General features: G+C 54.2%; 2 protein-coding genes across 7 annotated transcripts; both read right to left on the bottom strand.

Annotated features, from left to right (window-relative positions):
* Window positions 1–28: 28 nt before the first annotated feature.
* REC8 (REC8 meiotic recombination protein) lies at window positions 29–14,184 on the bottom strand. 6 transcript variants are annotated; one of them, XM_078053488.1, is made up of 19 exons: window positions 5,433–14,184; window positions 5,287–5,355; window positions 5,005–5,147; window positions 4,843–4,918; window positions 4,615–4,735; window positions 3,665–3,749; window positions 3,233–3,312; window positions 2,927–3,026; window positions 2,769–2,838; window positions 2,601–2,686; window positions 2,386–2,435; window positions 1,897–2,043; window positions 1,490–1,556; window positions 1,238–1,383; window positions 993–1,041; window positions 673–739; window positions 451–578; window positions 279–385; window positions 29–176 (listed from the first exon to the last, which is right to left on the bottom strand). In XM_078053488.1, exons 1-19 carry the CDS (start codon window positions 5,486–5,488, stop codon window positions 117–119), a joined length of 1,707 nt encoding a protein of 568 aa, XP_077909614.1. In that variant the 5' UTR covers window positions 5,489–14,184; the 3' UTR covers window positions 29–116. The 6 variants fall into 6 exon arrangements, with proteins under 6 accessions (XP_077909614.1, XP_035970570.1, XP_077909610.1 ...); XM_036114677.2 differs by having other exon boundaries at window positions 459–578; XM_078053484.1 differs by having other exon boundaries at window positions 279–578.
* A 68-nt stretch (window positions 14,185–14,252) lies between these two features.
* On the bottom strand, window positions 14,253–19,200 carry IRF9 (interferon regulatory factor 9). The gene is made up of 9 exons (XM_036114684.2): window positions 18,981–19,200; window positions 18,057–18,237; window positions 17,565–17,751; window positions 17,181–17,308; window positions 17,010–17,088; window positions 16,836–16,907; window positions 15,881–16,222; window positions 14,859–14,974; window positions 14,253–14,702 (listed from the first exon to the last, which is right to left on the bottom strand). Exons 2-9 carry the CDS (start codon window positions 18,234–18,236, stop codon window positions 14,577–14,579), a joined length of 1,230 nt encoding a protein of 409 aa, XP_035970577.2. The 5' UTR covers window position 18,237; window positions 18,981–19,200; the 3' UTR covers window positions 14,253–14,576.
* Between the last annotated feature and the right edge of the window lie 137 nt (window positions 19,201–19,337).

Raw genomic sequence — 19,337 nt, 5'->3', positions numbered from 1 at the left:
CCGGAAGCATAGAGATACACATTCGGAATCGAGGCAGGCAAGACGGGGTTTAATGGAGCCAGCTCCCGGGCAGCTCTGTCAGGGCTAACCGCGGTGGAATCGGGGCCCCGGCAGGATCAGGATGCGCCCGTACGGCTTCTCTTGTTCCAGGCGGAGGATCTGTTGTGCTGCAAGCACTGGTCAAGAGAAGAGGACGGGGCCAGTCGGGGGGAGGCCCTGTGGTGGCCTCCGGCCTGGGGCCTCGCCCCCCACCCGTGCCCACATGCGTCCACACTCACCCAGGAGCAGGTAGAAGACCCGGGCGGCCACCCGGCGAGGGCTGACGGGGGCCACCAGGCTGCTGAAGTCGGGCTCCCTGTTGGCCTGCAGCTCCTGGGCCACTGCCCTGTGGGGGGCGGACGCGGTCAGCCAGAGCCCCAGCCTGCGCCCACCCCGCCGCGGCGGCCTTACCCCGGCACCTGTACACGGCCTCCGGCGACAGCAGCTCGAGCTCCGGGGGCAGCCCCGGGGGCAGCTCCGGGACCTCGGGCACCGCAGGCAGCGCAGGGAGCTCCGGCTGCTCAGCCTCAGCCCAGGCCCTAGGAGGACGCGGGAGTCAGGGCAAGCAGGGAAGGGGGCGGCTGCGACACCGATGGGGGCCACGGCCCGAGTGCACCCAGGCTGGCGGCTTACCACCGTTCTTCTGGGGGGATGAGGCTGATGCGGGTCTTCTCTTCCTCGGCCGCCTCGAGAGAGAGCTCTGTTGGGGGGAGGCGAAGGGCCCGAGTGCGCCCGCTTAGATGGGAGCGGTTGGGACCTTGGGTCCCACCCCACCCCCACCGGTCAAACTAGATGCCGCCGCTGTGCAGTGACTTGTAAGAGGGACCCCGGGAGGAGAACCGAAGAGGTCTAGGCTTCCTTAGGTGAACTGCTTCCTCTAGTAAACACCAGCAGCAGTTAGGGTAGCCGGGCCCTGGGGCGGTGGGGGCCCTCTCCCTTCTCCAGGGGCCTACCTAAAGACAGCACGAGGGGCCCGCTGGGCTCCAGGGCCTCTCTCAGGACCTGGGGAAGGGAGAGTGAGAACTAAGGCCCCGAGCGCCACAGAAGCACCCGGGGCGGGGTGACGCGGTCCCGGCCTGCCCGGCCCACGCTCGGGGACGGGACGTGGCAGCACAGGCCCAGGTGGGCAGCAGGCAGCCTGCCGGAGCTCAGGCGAAGCGTGCCGGCCCCCGAGGGAGGAGGAAGGGGGTGCAGTTACCTCGATATCGCTGACAATTTCCATCCTTTCCTCCTCAGCTGCCACCTCCCTCTCAGGCTCCAGGGGTGGCCTTCGCCTGAGTGCTTCTGGGGGTGGCTGGGCACAGTGGGTCCACAGGGCCAGCAGTTCCGGGGGGAGCCAGCCAGCTGGGGAGGGAGGGGCGGCAGGGGTGGGGTTGGACGTGTGAGGAACACCAAGACGGAGGACTATGGGTTCAGAAGACCCCACATGGCAACTCCCACCACTCCTTACATTGAGTTGGGGTTCGGAATAGCTCCGTGGGGCTCCTGGTGGTCCTCTCGGGAGGCTGCACCTTTGGCTGCGGGGGGGGGGATGGGGGGGCAGAAGCCCAGTTAGGAGGGAGGCACTCCTCCCTGCCCCTTCTCTACTTCTTTGCAATGCTTTGTTCCAAGGCCTCCGACCGTCCAACTCTCAGGCTCCTGCCCCTGCCTGGCCCCGCCCACTGCCAGGGGGTGCCCAGCCATGTGCTATGTAGGGTCACTAAAAGAACGTGGAGAGTTGTGTCTGTGCAAACCTGGAGCACGTGCACTTTGGGGATCATTCCCGGTGCCTCCCCAGAGTTTAGACGGCCCAGCACGTGTGGCCTCGGGCCCTCCCTGCCTCCCTCTGTGGCCCGCAGAGCCTGGGGCTGCACTCACACACTCCCAGCAGTGGGCTCTGGTTTGCAGTTGTTCCTGGAATTTCTCCCGGGAGATCTGAGTCTCCTTGTCCCAGAACAGTAACTGGCGGCGGCGGCGGCGAGCAGGTGGACCCCGGGGATAGGGGGGCACTGGGGGCCGCAGCCTCTGATTGGGGAGGGGACGTGGGGGCAAGGCTACCCATTACTCCTTTTCCTGTCACCTTGGTGGGCTGCAAAACAGGCCCCGCATCCCCACTCCAGAGGCACCCCGGGAAAGAGCTTGGGCAGGGCCTCCAGGTGCAGCTCTGACCACATGTGGTCGGGGGGGCCCATCCGGGAATGCAGGCTGGATAAAATGGAGGGTGGGCAAGGCCACCTTTTACCAACTTGTGCCAAGGCCCGGGGAAGGCTAGCAGTGGCCCAGGGCTGGGGGAAACTGAAGACGGATGAGCAGCTCTGGGAGAGGAGGGCAAAGGGGAGGAGAAGGCTTAGCAGGGGCACGACTCACCTCTGGGCTGGGCGGGGCTGGCAGGCGCAGCTCCGGGAGGGGGGTCACCTCTGCAACAACACTCTAGGTCCCGGCTCTGCCACCCCCCTTCACCCTGGCAGCCACCCACGCAAGAAGCTAGAAGGCCTCCCTGCAGCAAGTTGGAATACGGGGCCCTTGACTGCAGTAGCTGTGCAAGGACCCCCAGGAAGGGCCCAGGCACGATGGGTACTCACCAGCAACCAGGGCCTCGGGCTCCCAGCCTACTGGCTTCACCTCCTCAGGGGCCGGGACCGGAAGTAGCTCTGCGGGCAGTTCCACCCTGAGGGGAAAACGGGCAAGAGAAATGAGGCCACCCCTCGCAGCACTGGCTGCCTACCTGGCCCAGGGGGTCCTGCCCTTACGGTACGAGAGCTGGTGGTGAGAGCGGGGGTACAGCTCTCTCCTCCTCCAGAGCCCGGGGCTCCTCAAACTCTGCAGAGAGAAGATCGGGGCTCAGAGCGCAGGAGAGAGGAGACGGGGGCACTGCCCAGGCCCAGCATGCCCGTGCCAGCGCGCTGACCCTCCAGTGCCGGCCGTTCCTCTAACAGGATAGCTTCTTCTTCCTCAGCAATCAGCAGGTCCAGCTCTCGGCGGCTGACCTCTGGGAGCTCCAGTTCACCCTGGCAAGAGAGGAGGAGTAAGGAGAGGGGACGCAATTCCAGTTCTGAAAAAGGCAAGGGGCTCTAGGAGGCCCACGGGGCACTCAGGCGCCAGGCGCAGGGAGCGCTGCAAGACGGGGGGGGGGGAGTGGGGGGACACGTGAGGCGGGCTGGGCCGCCAGAGGCAGGACTCGGGCCTCATGCTCTCCTGCGAGGGGACAGCTCACCTCGACTGGCAGCATGCGGATGGGCTCCGCCTCCTTGAGGGTGATGGCCTCTGGAGGCAGCACAGTGACAGGGATCCTTTCTGGAGGGGCAGGAGAGTCACATCAGCCTCTCTGCTGCTTTCCAGCTTCCCACACCCACGTGGTGAGGTGAAAGCACGGACTCTGGAATCAAGTCAACCTGCTTCCGGTCAGGCCCTGGCCAGTCACGGGCAAACTGACCTGGCTAGGTTGCTTAACCACTACGGGCCTCACTTTCCTCCTCTGGAGAATGGGGATAAGAATTCTGATCTCAGAGGACTCTTGTGAGGCAGAGAGGAGGTGACACAAAGTGCCCCTCACAGGGCCTGGCTCTTAAGAGAAGCTCAAAGATGGTCATTCCTTCAGTTCTTGGGCCTTCCTAGGCCTCTTCCGGGAAAGAGGCTCTCTGCTCACCAGGCTTCCTAGGCTCCATGGGGACTTCAGGAGGGGCTTCCTCAAGAACTCTCTCTGGGCTTGCAGCCTCTAGGAGCTGTCGAATCTTTGGGGATTGGGGACAAAAGGAAGGGTTCATCCTCCGCCCCTGTTTTCCCGCTTCCACAACCTTATTCAGACAACAGACGAAAATATTCCTTCACGCTGCGGCCTTGTGACACCAGCATGCGGTGAACTCACTTGCCATCTGCTCTCCTTTCCTCCCATCCCTGCCCCCATTATCTAGACCTTGTCCATTTTTCTGTGCAGGAAGCACTGCACCCTTATGTCAAGTGTTGGGGGGACAGAAAAGATTCTTGATCTTAGGGAGCCTATGGTCTAACAGGAAGACCAGTGTGAATAGGACCCCAGCAAGAGGCAACACAAAGGGTGAAACAAGGCCCTAGCAACGTGCTCAGTTCCAAAGCAACATTTGCTTCTGGCCCAGGATAAAGCCTCTCAGAAAGAGGTAACATTTGAGCCAGGTCTGCTAAGGGTATGTAGGACTTAACTAGTACAGAACGAGGGTAGCCATTATGGGCATGGAGGGCTGTGTGCAGTGGGGGACCGGGGGTGTCTTTGAAAGAAGAAGCAGCACTGTCTAAAGTTGTGGACGTGTCAGGACGTGGATAAAGGAGGACATGCGCAGGGAAACCTAAGGCTAAGGGATGACAAGGGCCTGGCTTAGGGCCTTGGCAGTGGGAACTGTGTGGAGAGAAGTTGGGACAAGAGCTGCCTCGAGGTTGGCCTTGAACAGACATGGCTCTGTCTGGAGGGGTCCACCATGACAGTCCCCCAGCACGGACTCCTGCAGGGGAGAGCTGTGGCTCGCCCCCTTCCCTAGCCCCAGTGTCAGACCCGCACAGACACAGCGCTCCCCTCCTGCGCTCTCAGCTCATCAGCCGGAGGCTTCTGTGGGGAATGAGCCCTACCTGAGGGATATTGAGGGGGCTGGGAAGTACGGGATCCACAGACATCATCCCAAAAAAGGGGTCTGGAGCATCTTCCAGGGTCTCCATCATGGCCAGGCGGTTAGGGAGCAGCAGGCTGGGTCTGAGACAGAGAATGTGGGCTGTCAAGCACTGAGGCAGAGGGCTGACGCCAAGCAGGGAGGATGCCCACCGAAGGCGGAGTGGCCCAGGCCCAGGGTGGGCACTCACACTTCAGTCTCCACCATATCAATGCGGATCTGCAGCTGGGCGCGGTGCAGGCGTTCCAGGATGTGCTGGATGTCCTCTGCGGGGAGGGCAAGGTCCTGAGCACGCCTCCCCTCGCCGCGGGCCACGCGGCTCTGCCCCATCTCCGAGCCTTCCCCGCCTTACCTACGAGGTACTGGCATTGTTGAGAGTAGACCCGGATCACGCCGATCTGCAGCTGGGCTGACAGATAGAGGGAGAAGCGGGGCCGGGGCAGGCCGGGCATCGGGGGCTGAACTCGGACCAGCACGTAATCGAGGATCTCCTCACTGGGGGGACAACGCGCCCTGATCACCACTGCGCCAAGGCGCAGCCCCACAGCCTGGCCCACGCCATCCAGCGGCCCCCGCCCCCCGCCCCGCCCCCTGCCCGCTCAGGTCCGGCCGCTCCACCCCTTCCCGGCCTTACCAGGTCTTCACCACGTTCACCTTCAGGTACTCCCGCTTCACCAACCGGCTGCCGCGGGTCGCTGCCAGCCTGGAGGGGGTGGGGGTGGGGGGCGTCAGGCTGGGGCCCCTGGGTGCCCCTCCCGGCGCGCACTGCCCGGCCCTTACCAGATGGTGGCGAAGCAGCCGGTGTGGCGCTGAAGCACGTTGGGATAGTAGAACATTGTCCCACCGGGCTTTCACCCTCGTCCCCGTCGGGGCGAAGGGCTCGGAGAGGCGGCCCCGGGGCTGGGCGCGGCCCCAGCACGCCAGGTAAAGGAACGGATAAACACTCAGGTGTGGGTGAACAATTAGGGCGAGAAGTAACCGGAGGCGCGGACTGCACACACAGCAAGCAGTTGGGTCGCCCCTCTCCGCCGCCCGGAGTGGGTTCCCACGCCGCGTGGCTGCTTCGAACTTACTGGGGCCTTCCGGGTCGGGTTCCAGGTTGGAGGGGCAGAGCTCCCCGAGGGCAGGCCCCGGCTGGGCCCCAGGCCAGGTCCCGAGGGGAGAGTGCGGGGGTCGGGGGGTCCTCCGCAGGGGTAGGTACCGGGCTCCCGGGCCTTGAGCCCTGCTTGGGCACCTGCGGTCCCCGCAGCACTAGACCCCGCCGCAGGGGGCGCGCGCTCCGGGGCTGGGCGCCTCCCTCGTCATTAGATGGCGGCGGCCCCCACAACAGCCAATGGGGAACAGGGCTGGGCTGGGGAGCGCTCCGTTCCAGGGCGCCAACTAGCCCGCCTGGGGTTGAGGCAACAGGGGTCTCCCGAGGCAGGCAGCGAACCAATCAGAAGAAGCCCGCGTGCTGCGGGGGCCATTGTGAGGTGTCCTGACCAATGGGCTCTCGTTCTCGCCTCTGGTAACAAGGGTTCCTCGGTGGCACTTCTCTGCCGACCAATGAGGGAGGAGCCAGTCCCAGCCTCGCCCCGCAGCAAGCTTGGCAACAAGGGCATTTCGCCCACTAGAGAAGGTCGGGTCATGGCGGGGGCAACTGCCCTGCCCGTTTCCGGGCGCCTGACCTGAGGTTAGACCTTGCCCTTTCCCCTGAAACCCATCAAGTACCAAAGATCGGTCTGCCTCCGTGCCCCGCCTTGGGCCTGTCGTCAGCTGGGCAGGTGGGGGCAGGTGGAGACGGTGTGAGGTGGCCTGGGGGCCGCAGATGGATGAGGAAGAAGTCAGATCTCACAGGAAACATGCTCAGTCATTTCCTAAACTTGAACAACTTAGGCTGTGGGCTAAGTTTTCCAGTTGTGAATGGTTGTTTTCCAATTGTGAATGTTCTCCCAGCTGAAAGAGACCTCAGCTTTGTGGGATGCAAGGCATACCTCTCCACGTACAAAAGCCATTTGGCCCAAACAATTCTTGGTCCCCAAGCCTCCTGCCTTTGTACAACCCCCGGTTTGGCCTAGAATGCCCTTCCCAGCCTTGACCCCAGGGCATGCTTCTGCCCCTTTAACACAGCTCTTACTGCAGCTGAGCTGACCCTATTTTATTTTGTTCCTTCAGTCTACTAGCTCTTAAGATTAAGATCTTTTTTTTTTCTTTTTCAACTAGTTCCTGGAAACAAGCACACTAAACATTTGTCAAATGAATATGCAATTACCCCAAATTTACAACCACAGTCAAGGCTGACAGAGATTTCAAAATCTAGTCCTTGTAAGCTTTACAGGACTTGCTTTTACCGATGAGAAAACAGGGAGGCCCATGTGACAGTTTTTCCCAGACCACAAAGCTCCCTAATGACAGCCTGGTTGGGAACTCTGCTCTCTTGAATTCTAGTGTTTCTAGTACTTATTCCACTGTGCTTGGCTAAATGAGTTTCTAATACAAACTGTTTCAATCACTGTACATATGTTGTCACTGTTAACAAGTTCATATTGGGGCACAAAGATCATAAAGTGAGGGCATCTACCCTTAAGGTACTTAGAACGTAGGGTAGGAGATAATAGAGTAACTTGTTCCTCCATCCCTCTGTCCAACCAGCATTTACGACATGCCTGCTACGTGCCATGCACTCTAGGCACTGGAGATGGAGCAATGAACAAAACAAGTCCCTGTTCTCATGGAGTAGGGAAGGAGAGACGATAAGTAAGTAGACAAAGAGAAATAGGTAGGGGCGCCTGGGTGGCTCAGTCGTTAAGCGTCTGCCTTCGGCTCAGGTCATGATCCCAGGGTCCTGGGATCGAGCCCCGCATTGGGCTCCTTGCTCGGTGGGAGGCCTGCTTCTCCCTCTCCCACTCCCCCTGCTTGTGTTCCCTCTCTCACTGTGTCTCTCTCTGTCAAATAAATAAATAAAATCTTTAAAAAAAAAATATGTTAAGCGGTGATCAGTGCTAGGAGAACAACGAGGCAGCACAGGAGAATGGAGAGTAGTGAGGGCTGCTCTCTAGGTACGGTGCTCAGGGAAGCCTCTGAAGAGAGGAGGCAAAACGCACCTACCCAAAGGAAGAATATTTTACATAAAAGAACCAGCAAGTACAAAGGTCCTGAAGCAGAAATGTGGTGGGTTCAAGGAGCCTGGAGCAAGAATGGTAAGGGGTGAGGTTAGAGAGGAGGATAAGAGCCACATCACAAGGACTGTGGAGGTCACTGTAAGGATCTGGGCTTTTACTCTGAATGAGTCAAGAGCCAATGGAGGGTTTTGAGCAGAGGAATGACATAATAAGATTTATGCGTTAAGAGGATCTCTACTGTGTTCAGAATAGATAGAAGGTGGACAATAGTGGAGGTAGAAAAAATGTAAAGGAAGCAGAAAGAGATGTGAGAGATGACAGTAGGTTGTTCCAAAGTGTTAGTGGTGGAAGCAGAGAAAACTGGTCAGATTCTGGATAGGTTCTGTAGGAATAATGATGGGATCTGCTGATGGATTGGATATGGGGTATGACAGAAAATGGAAGAGGACACTATATAATCATAAATGGAACAATCCAACAAGAAGATAAAACAATTGTAAATATTTATGCACCCAACATGGGAGCACCCAAATACATAAAGCAGTTAATAACAAACATGAAGGAAGTAATAAATAGTAATACAATAATAGTAGGGGACTTTAACCCTCACATCAATGGACAGATCATCTAAACAGAAAGTCAGTATCCTTACAGTGGCTTTGAATGACACATTGGACCAGATGGATTTAACAGATATATTCAGAACATTCCATCCTAAAACAGCAGAATACACATTCTTTTCACGTGCACATGGAACATTCTCCAGAATAGATTACATACTAGGCCACAAAACCAGTCTCAACAAATTCAAAAGCATCGAAGTATCTTTTCTAACCACAACACTATGAAACTAGAAATCAACCACAAGAAAAAGTCTGGAAAGATCACAAATATATGGAGATTAAATAACATGCTACTAATCAATGAATGGGTCAACCAAGAAATCAAAAAGGATATCAAAGAATACACAGAGACAAATGAAAATTAAAACACAATGGTCCAGGGACGCCTGGGTGGCTCCGTCGGTTCAGCGTCTGCCTTCGGCTCAGGTCATGATCCCAGGGTCCTGAGATCGAGTCCCGAATTGGGCTCCTTGCTCAGCAGGAAGGAGCTGGAGGATAAGAGCCTTCTTATCAGGCTTCTCCCTATACCTCCCTCTTCCTCTGCTTGCCACTCCCCCTGCTTGTGCTTGCTCTTTCTCTCACAAACAAATAAATAAAATATTAAAAAAACAAAACAAAACAAAGAAACCCACAACGGTCCAAAATTGTTGGGATACAACAAAAGCTGTTCTAAGAGGGAGACTGATAGCAATACAGGCCTACTTCAAGAAAAATCTCAAATAAACCTTACACCTAAAGCTAGAGCTAGAAAAAGAAGAACAAAACCCAAAACTAATGGAAGGAAAGGAGGAAGGAAATAATAAAGATTAGAGCAGAAATAAATGAAATAGAAAGTAAAATTAAATTTTAAAAAAAGGATAGATCAATGAAACTAGGAGCTGGTTCTTTGAAAAGATCAACAAAATTGATAAATCTTTAGCTAGACTCATAAGAAAAAAGAGGAATCAAGTAAAATCAGAAATGAAAGAGGAGAAATAACAACACCACAGAAATACAAAAGATTATCAAAGAATATTATGGAGAATTATATGCCAACAAATTGGACAACCTAGAAGAAATGGGTAAATTCCTGGAAACATAACTGAATTAGAGAGAAATAGAAAATTTGAACAGACTGATTAGCAGCAATGGAATTGAATCCGTGATCAAAAAACTCCCAACAAAAGTCCAGGACTGGATGGCTTCACATGGGAATTCTACCAAACATTTAAAAAGGCGTTAGGGGCGCCTGGGTGGCTCAGTCATTAAGCGGCCACCTTTGGCTCAGGTCATGATCCCAGGGTCCCGGGATTGAGCCCCACATCAGGCTCCCTGCTCCACGGGAAGCCTGCTTCTCCCTCTCCCTCTCCCTCTCCCACTCCCCCTGCTTGTGTTCCCTCTCTTGCTGTGTCTTTCTCTGTCAAATAAATAAATAAAATCTTAAAAAAAAAAAAGAATTAATACCTATTCTTTTCAAACTATTCCAAAAAATAGGGGTACCTGGGTGGCTCAGTTGGTTAAGTGTCTGCCTTCGGATCAGGTCGTGATCCCAGAGTCCTGGGATGGAGCCCCACATTGGGCTCCCTGCACAGTGGGGAGCCTGCTTCTCCCTCTCCCACTCCCCTGCTTGTTCTCTCTCTCTGTCAAATAAGTAAATAAAATCTTAAAAAAAAAAAAAATAGAAGAGGAAGGAATGCTTCCAAATTCATTGTAGGAGGCCAGCACTGCCCTGATACCAAAACCAGACAAAGACCCCACAAAAAAAGAAAACTATAGGCCAGTAGTTCTGATGAAGAGATGCAAAAGTCTTCAACAAAATATTAGTAAACTGAATCCAACAATACACTAAAAAAATCATTCATCACGTTCAAGTGGGATTTACTCCTGGGTTGCAAGGGTGGTTCAATATTTGCAAATCAATCACAATACATCATATCAATAAGAGAAAGGATAAAAAAGATATGATCATTTCAATAAATGCAGAAAAAAACATTTGACGAAGTACATTCATTCATGATAAAAACGCTCAACAACGCAGGTTTAGAGGGAACATACCTCAACATTATAAAGGCCATATATGAAAAACCCAAAGCTAACAGCATTCTCAATGGGGAAAAACTGAAAGCTTTTCCCCTAAGGTCAAGAACAAGGTAAGGATGTCCACTCTCACCACTTTTATTCAACATAGTACTAGAAGTATTAGCTACAGCAATCAGACAAGAAAAAGGAATAAAACGCATCCAAATTGGTAAGGAAGGAGTAAAATTTTCACTATTTGCAAATGACACGATACTATATATAGAAAACCCTAAAAACTCCACCAAGAAACTACTAGAACTGATCAATGAATTCAGTAAGGCCACAGGATACAAAATTAATGTACAGAAATCCATTGCATTTCTATACACTAATAATGAAGCAGCAGAAAGAGAAATTAAGAAAACAATCCCATTTACAATTGTACCCAAAATAATAAAATACCTAGGAATAAACTTAATCAAAGAGGTAAAAGATCTGTACTCTAAAAACTATAAAACCCTGATGAAAGAAATTGAATATGACACAAAGAAATGGAAAGACAGGGCGCCTGGGTGGCTCGGATGGTTAAGCATCTGCCTTCAGCTCAGGTCATGATCCCAGAGTCCTGGGATCGAGCCCCACATCGGGCTCCTGGCTCGGCGGGGAGCCTGCTTCTCCCTCTCCCTCTGCCTCTCTCCCTGTTCATGCTTTCTCTCTCTGTATCTCTGTGTCTCAAATGAATGAATAAAATCTTTAAAAAAAAAAAAAAAAAAGAAATGGAAAGACATTCCATGCTCATGAACTGGATGAACAAATATTGTTAAAACGTCTATACTACCCAAAGCAATCTACAGATTTAATGCAATCCCTATCAAAATAGCAACCGTATTTTTCAAAGAACTAGAACAAACAATCCTAAAATTTGTATGCAACCACAAAAAAACCTCGAATAGCCAAAGCAATTATGAGAAAGAAAAGCAAAGCTGGAGGCATCGTAATTCCAGACTTCAGGTCATAGCTGTAGTAATAAAAACTGTATAGTACTGGCATGAAAATAGCCACAGAGAGGGGCGCCTGGGTGGTGTGTCAGTTGAGTGTCTGACTCTCGGGTTTGGCTCAGGTCATGATCTCAGGGTCCTGGGATCAAGCCCCGCATCTGGCTCTGTGCTCAGTGCAGGGTCTGCTTGAGAGTCTCTCTCCCTCTCTCTCTGCCCCTCCCACTTGTGCTCGCTCTCCTTCTAAAATAAATAAATAAATATTTACAAAATACACACTGATCAATGGAACAGAGAGCCCAGAATTAAATGCACAACTATATGGTCAATGAATCTTCAACAAAGGTGGCAAGAATTGTGCAATGGGAAAGAGAGAGTCTCTTCAACAAATGGTGGTGGGAAAACTGGATAGCAACATGCAAAAGAATGCATCTGGACCACTTTCTTACACCATACATAAAAATAAACTGAACGCAGATTAAGGACCTGAAAGTGAGACTTAAAACCATAAAAATCGGGGCGCCTGGGTGGCTCAGTCGTTAGGCGTCTGCCTTCGGCTCAGGTCATGTTCCCGCGGTATTGGGATCGAGCCCCGCATCGGGCTCCCTGCTCAGCAGGAAGCCTGCTTCTCCCTCTACCACTCCCCATGCTTGTGTTCCCTCTCTCACTGTGTCTCTCTCTGTCAAATCAATAAATAAAATCTTTAAAAAAAAAAAAACATAAAAATCTTAGAAGAGAGCACAGGTGGTAATTTCTCTGACATCAGCTGTACCATTTTTCTAGATATGTCTCCTGAGGCAAGGGAAACAAAAGCAAAAATAAGCTATTGGGACTATAACAAAATAAAAAGCTTCTGCATAGCGAAGGAGACCATCAACAAAACTAAAAGGCAACCTACTGAATGGGAGAAGATATTTGCAAACGACACATCTCATAAAGGGTTAGTATCCAAAAAATATAAAGAACTTATACAACCCAACACCAGAAAAACAAATAGTCCAATTAAAAAATGGACAGAAGACATGAACAGACATTTCTCCAAAGAAAGCATATAGACGGCAGCCAACAGACAGATGAAGAGATACTCAACATCACTCATCCTCAAGGAAATGCAAATCAAAACCACAATGAGTTATCACCTCACGCCTCTCAGAATGGCTAAAATCAAAAATACAAGAAACAACAGGTGTCAGAGAGGATGTGGAGAAAAAGCAACCCTGTGCACTGTGGGTGGGAAAGCAAACTGGTGCAGCCACTGTGGACAACAGTATGGCGGTTCCTTAATAAATTAAAAATAGAACTACTGGGGCACCTGGGTGGTTCAGTCATTAAGTGTCTGCCTTCGGCTCAGGTCATGATTCCAGGGTCCTGGGATCAAGTCCCGCATCGGGCTCCCTGCTCAGTGGGGAGTCTGCTTCTCCCTCTACCCCTCCCCCCTGCTTGTGTTCCCTCTCTCTCTCAAATAAATAAATAAAATCTTTAAAAAAATAATAAAAATAAAAATAGAACTACTATATGATTCAGTAATTCCACTACAGAGTATTTACCCAAAGAATATGAAAGCACTAATTCAAAAGGATACATGCCCCCCTGTGTTTATAGCAGCCTTATCTACAATAGCCAAACTATGGCTAGGTATCCATCGATAGATAAATGGATAAAGAATTGTACATGTGTTAACTATACTGTATGTTAACTATACTGGAATTAAAATTAAAAAGAAAGGAAAAGAAAGAAGATGGAAGTCAAGGAGGGAGCAAGTGCAAACAAGGGCCAGGAGGGATTTTAGCAAATCAACGGCACAACAGAGTTCGTGTACCCGCGCACTCAGTACCTGCTTTCTTCCCTGCTAATGCAGATGCCTGCTTGGGCTCTTGGCTTCTCAGGAGGATGATGGGCAAGACTGAAGAGAAGGAAGGTCCAAGGAGGCAGAAAGGCTCGAAGGCAGCACTGAAGTTTGTCAAATGCGACAGTAAGAAGATCCTTGAGGATCTAGGCGTGTTGGTTTTGATCAAGTAGATGAACCAGGGAGGCTTATAAGAGCGACATGACAGGGAAGAGTTTGATCTGGAGGCCCCTCTCCTCCAAGCTGGTGTCCCCTGCAGGAAGGGGGAAGCTGGAGGCTGCGGCATCAGCTAAGTGGTGACTTAGGTCTGAACTGGTCTGCGGGACGTGAGTGGAGAGGTAAGATGACAAGTGGCCTGTGAAGGGAGAACTTTCAGTTTGGTGGCAAAATAAACACAGGGGTAAGGGAGAGGAGTGTCAGCTGATTTGGAGCCCTCAAATCTCAGCCAACAGAGTGTTGGTGACATGGCAGTCTAGGCCAGATGGTCTTTTGTGAGGCTTAGGTAGAGCAAGGAAACCAGGCTGGGAGTCCCCTTCTGTTGGGGTGACAGTGCCCCATGTGCTGGGAGAAGAGGCACCGGGGCCTGGCCTCCCTCAGCATAGGAGGCTCAGCAGCTCTTCCCTCCGGTCCCCCCTCCCTTCCCAGGCTCCAGTGCCTCTAGCCCATAGTTTGAGGGCAACTTCAAGTTCCCCTGTTCATTTAGACCTCCAGCCCAGAGTCCAACTCTAAGCCTGTTGTAAGGCCCGAATCAGAGGCCTCTAGCCAAGAAGAGCGGAGCCCAGATTTTTCCATGTGAAGTTGGTGGCAACAGCAGCCGTGGGTTGTGCTCTTCGTGGTGGTTAACCTCGATCCTCTCCCCAGGCCCAGAACCCACGGAGCCCAGACAGCTTCCTAGCCAGAGCCTGCGGGTGGAGGAGAGGAAAGGGGCCCAGAGAGGTCAGCAGGAAGAAAACCCAAGTATTTCGCTCTCAAATTACATCTTTAGCACTTCCCTGTGACCCCTGCTACCTTTTCAACCCAACAAAGCAGATACTGACTCCTCTTTCAATAAAGTTTTATTTTAAATCCCTAGTGAACATCTAAGAAGAAAATATAAAGTGCTTGGCTTTAGGGGTGGGGGAAGAGGAAAGGTCCCCTGAGTTCACACCATTTGTACTTTCCCAGGTCGGTTCCTCAGAGATGAAAGAAGGCATATCTCAAAAAAACAAAACAAAACAAAAAGGTGGTGGGGTGGATAAAAATCACCCCTGAGTTCTCTGCCAGCCAGGTACATCGTCAGTTCAAGGACGTAACCATCAGGGACAACCACTGAGAATTATCACTGAGGGAGGCAGGTCAACAGTGTGGAGAATGAGCCTCTTTCAAAGGAGATAGGAGGAAAAGAGAGGAGAGGAGGAAGATGGGTCCCCCAGCAGGGGCGGGGACAGAGTGGCTGACTGCTCCTCTGGAGTCTCCTCCAATAAATGTCGGGCAAAGGCCTGCTCCATCTGTGCCAAAAAAGGTGGGGAAGAGATGATCATGAGCACAGCTGGGGCAGACACTACCCCTAGGAGTTCCTTTCCCCCCGAGGCCCCTTCTCCTCCTGGAACCCACCCCCACCCCACCCACACAGGGAGGCTGGCCTTCCCCCACCCTGAACTCACCTGCACTGTGATAAGACTCTTTGGGGTATGGTTGGGGCTGGGGCTCTCCTCCCAGAAATTCAGTGTCACCTGGAACTTGGGTGGGGGGCCAAGGCCCTGGAAGTACCTGGCCAAGTCTGATGAAAGAGAAAGGGTAAAGGGTTGGAAGAAAGAAAAGAGAAGAGAGAGGTCACAGGGAAGGTGGGAATAGAGAGGGGCCCATCCTGGACAAAGAGGGGTGATTGTGGGGCCAATTGGAGACCAGAGCCAGAACAGGAGCTGCAGGGTCACGAGGCTGTTCCCTCACGTCAGGAGAAATGCCAGCAACTCTGCTGCTTCTCACCCGTGTGCAAATACGAAAGGGTGCCCCTTCTCCAAGTAAGAAGTGTTTTAAGGTAACTGATTTTTATACAACCTGCAAAGCTCTCTGCTGGAAGAGCCTGGAGTCCTCATGGCAGCAGTCTGGGCTGCTAACACAGAGGTGCCCCCCACCCCCTGTTGCCTGCTCGCACCCTCCCTACCAAGGGCACCCATGGCCCCGGCACGTTCCTACCCTGCGTCCCCTATACTCCTGGCCCCTAACTCCTAAGGTCAGATTTAGAGGTGAATGGAGGCAGAAGTGGAACTGGAGAAGTGGACAGGAGAAGGGCAATCAGGGGAGCTGCCTGGGGTGTGGCAGGGCTGGTGTGGGTAATGTGCACCAGCTCTCCCAAATATGTCGATGGCGTGTGCGTAAGTGTAGATGCTGGGGAGGCCCCGGGGGCGCACCTTCCCGTTACTGTCTGCTGCCACGCGGGGGCAGTCCCGGAGATGGGACTCGTGTGCTGAGCTCCCCCTGAGCCTCATCTTCCGAGGCCTGCGCCGGGGAAGGGCGGCTGCCAGGCAGCTGTGGGGCTGAGCCCAGGGCCCCACAGGCTGTGCACCACGCACATGAGCTGTAAGGAAGGATCTACTGGAGGAAACAGGGTGGTGGCAGAGCCTAGCAGGTCCCGGGGGGACTAAGAGGTGGGGGCATGGGCTCCGCTCAGCTGGAACAGCCTCACCTCTGCAGAAGTAGTTGGTTCTGAAGAGCTCCACGCACTCATTGCTGGGCAGCAGATGCGGGCCCGGACCGGGTGGTGCCTGGGGCGCATTCCAGGAGACGGGGATGGGGCAGAGGCGCTGCACGAAGAGGCCCCGGGAGTTGCTGGCTACCAGGACGCCCCTCTCGATCTGGCTCAGCAGGCGTTGGGTGGGCTCTCGTGGGTCAGGCTTGGGAAAGACCACCTGCTCCATTCCGTACTGGGAGCCCGAGGGCTCGGCCACGAGGCGGCAGTCCAGGCTCTGCACCTGGGCTTCACCCACCACGCGCCCGCCGTAGATGAAGGTGAGCAGCAGCGAGTAGTCTGCGGACAGAGAACCACCAGCTGCACCTGGACTTCACCCGAGGGGTCCACCTGGTCAGCACCAGGGCCTGAGGAAATGAGGAGGGGCTCCTTGCAAATCCCACATCCTCATTTGGCTGGTGAGAAACAGGAGGTCCAAGAGGGAAACCAAGCGAGGGCGGGGGTAGCGGCTTCACCTCCTGAGGTTAGAGAAGGCACCTCCCTCCTCATCCGCCCTCCGGCCACCCTCACCAGCCAAGGAGCTTCCTGTCAGACTTTCCCGTCACTCAGGAGAGGAGCTGATACACAAATGCCCCCTGAGGTCTCAGTGCTTATTGCCCAGGGTCTTACAGTTTATAAGAAGGTCCCAGAGACTGGGTCTCTGCTTGACCGACAGGAATTAATGTCTCAAAGTGGATTTCCAGGGAATAGAGTGCATAGGGGGTATTTTTGAGAATTGAGCTGTTTGGAGTCTGGAGTCTGGCCAGGTGTACTGCCAAGAAACTGGTGCCTCTGCCTGGGTAAGGTGGGCCCAGTTTGCTGCAAACCCTGACTGATCCAATAACGCATGCACGATGACAGGGAGACAAGCTAGGGGCACAGGGAGCAGGGATGAGTCAGAAACGCCACACACCTGAGTCTGGAGGGGGCAGAAACTCCAGTGACACCGGATCTCCTTGGAAAGGGGCTTCAGTTGTGTCTGTCCCTACAGGGGAAGCAGAGGTGTACAGTTCGGAATGGGAACGGGGAGTCCAAGGGCCAGAGGCTGCGGCATGGGGGCAACGAACAGAGGCAGGGCGGGTGGTACCTTCCTGAGGCTCGGGGCTGCTGCTGCCGCCGCTCCCGAAGTTTGAATGGCCTGCTCCCCCATTGGCCTCCACCTCCTCCTGCAGACACAGTGACTATCGTTGGCCCACCTCTCCCCTAGTGACCGTCCTGCCCTTGGGCCCCCCACCCCCAGTCCCTCCCCAGCTCTTACATTTCTGAGGGGGTCCTCAAGGAAGGAGGGACTGAACTTGCCGTTCTTTGTGGTACCCTCATTCTCCTTCTCAGAGGACACAGAACTGTGACGTTGCTTTGATGGTGATTTCTGGGTCCCCAGCTGGGCTGTGAATTATTGTGGAGGGGGAGAAAGGTCAGAGCCTTAATTGGGGACAGAGGGTAGGACAGCAGGGCAGTGAAAGGATGGACAGGACCAGGCAGGGGAACGTGGGCAGCAGCTCCCCAAGGACAGGGACAGGGTAGAACTCTGAATGAGGAACCTGGGGAGAGGCCCAGCACCCTCCCAGAAGGCTCCCATCTCCATCCTCCCTCCGTCCCCAGTGTGCTGCTTCTAGGAGTGGCTGGGCAAGGGGACACCCACCGGGGAGGGTCCCTGACGGCGGCAGTAGCCGATACACCTTGTAGGGCTCAGCTCCGTCCCTATGGCCATTCTCAGGAACCTCCTCAAATTCAGGACTCTTGTTGAGGGCACAGCGCAGACGAGTCTTCCAGATAGCAGGGCCTTCCGTGTCCCCTTCCTTGTACTTCCCCTTAAATATCGCCCAGGCCTTCAAAACACAGGAAGTAAAGCAGAGGCAGCATGTCACACACCCCGGCCAGCTTCGAGGTCCCACCACCTGAGTGCGTGCACAGAAGGCCCAGCGCTCGGGTTTATGCTCTGCCACCGCTGTCTCGAAACCCTTCACAATTTTTGCACTTTCACTTTGTATCGGGCTGTATCCAAAATGCAGCTGGTTCTACCCTCCCATCTCCTCTTTCTCTGAAACCCAGGCCGACACAACCCCTGGAGGGCGAGAGCTTCAGTGTATACGCCACCCTTCCCTCGGAGGGGCTGCTTTCCGGGCTCTTTCACCTTGAAGAAGGCGGCATCCTGGTCCTCCCGGAAGTCCTGCTTGCCCGCGTGCTTCCAGGGGATCCGGAACATGGTCTTGGCTGCATCGTCCCAGCACACCCCGGGGAACTGCCCGCTTTCCACTTGCTCCACCACCCAGTTCCGCAGCTTTCGGGTGCAGCGTGCCCTGCCTGATGCCATCCTGGGGACAAGAGTCGCAGGTAGCATCAGTGGAATCGACACCGTGGGAGGGAACATCTGCCCCTGGGGTTGGATCCCGGCAAGGGCCCCCAGTGATCCCATCCATCTTTTGCCTGTAGACATTTCTCAAAATTCTGGGGCCAAATTGTGTCGTTTCTCCCTTTATTAATAATGACAAATACATTCCTTTTAACAACCCAAGCTGTGATATCTGGAAGGAAACCTTAGACATTGGTCTTAGTTTTAAGACTTTTCAGGAATCTGCTGTCTAGCAGACAACTCCCTTGGTGTGGCTCGTGGGGAGAGGCCCGCTCTCTACCCCAAGCATTTGCAGAGGTAGTATGGGCTTCTGAGATGCCCCATAGGTCCCTCACCCACCACCCCCATAATCTAGGTTTAATCCCACCAACCCTTCCCCTCTGCTTGCCTCTGGGGTAGGTGGGGCAGGGCTGCAGCGGAAGTGGGCAGGGCCAGAAGGCAAGAAAATAAACAGGGGCAGCTGGAGCCGAGGCTGAGACTTCCAACAACCTATCAGCAGGGCCTCCTGTCCTTTGCCTCTAGGGCTGGGGACTCTGGCCCGTGGTCAGTCTCTCACTCAGGCCAAACCACCCCGTCCTGGCTCACGAGCCACCTGTATATTCCTGTTCCGCGGAGGGGCCCCGGGAGCCCCCGCCCCCCGCCTCCAATCCGGCCGGGCCTTCCAGCTCTAGACCCAGGCTGACGTCCACTCTCGGCCGGTCTTACCTGCGCGGCTCGCTGGCTGTCCCAGGATGCAGCTGCCCTCGGTTCAGCAGCCGTCCAGGCAGCGTCCTGATCTCTCCGCCCCTTCCTACAGTCCCCACCCTAAGTTTCAGTTCTCCTCCAGGCAGGGCCTCTTCTCAGAAATCACGTGGCCCGAGCTGCAGGGCAACCGCGCGCCACCAGGGGGCAGCAGCAGCACCTGAGGACCTCGCTGTTGGAATCCCACGGTCGGACACAGGAGGGCTCCTCCCCGCTCAGGCTCATTTCCAACCCGCCCCCCCCCGCCCCCGCCCAACCCCCTTAGCTACTCCCTGATCTCTGTGACTCTGCTGCTTCCCAGGGAGGCCAGGGTCCTGGAGT

This window comes from Halichoerus grypus, chromosome 8 (assembly GCF_964656455.1).
Source record: "Halichoerus grypus chromosome 8, mHalGry1.hap1.1, whole genome shotgun sequence".
In the NCBI taxonomy this organism is placed as follows: domain Eukaryota; kingdom Metazoa; phylum Chordata; class Mammalia; order Carnivora; family Phocidae; genus Halichoerus; species Halichoerus grypus.
Note: the sequence above shows the minus strand (reverse complement) of the source record. Positions and strands in the feature narration are given on the sequence as shown.

Coding starts and splice junctions, on each gene's coding strand:
- REC8 (XM_078053484.1), bottom strand. CDS start 5,488: ATGTTCTACTATCCCAACGTGCTTCAGCGCCACACCGGCTGCTTCGCC. Junction 4,919..5,004: donor ACAATGCCAGTACCTCGTAG/GTAAGGCGGGGA, acceptor CCCTCCCCGCAG/AGGACATCCAGCACATCCTG. Junction 2,839..2,926: donor GGAACGGCCGGCACTGGAGG/GTCAGCGCGCTG, acceptor TTCTCTCTGCAG/AGTTTGAGGAGCCCCGGGCT.
- IRF9 (XM_036114684.2), bottom strand. CDS start 18,236: ATGGCATCAGGCAGGGCACGCTGCACCCGAAAGCTGCGGAACTGGGTG. Junction 17,752..18,056: donor AGGATGCCGCCTTCTTCAAG/GTGAAAGAGCCC, acceptor TGTGTTTTGAAG/GCCTGGGCGATATTTAAGGG. Junction 17,309..17,564: donor GCCGTCAGGGACCCTCCCCG/GTGGGTGTCCCC, acceptor AATAATTCACAG/CCCAGCTGGGGACCCAGAAA.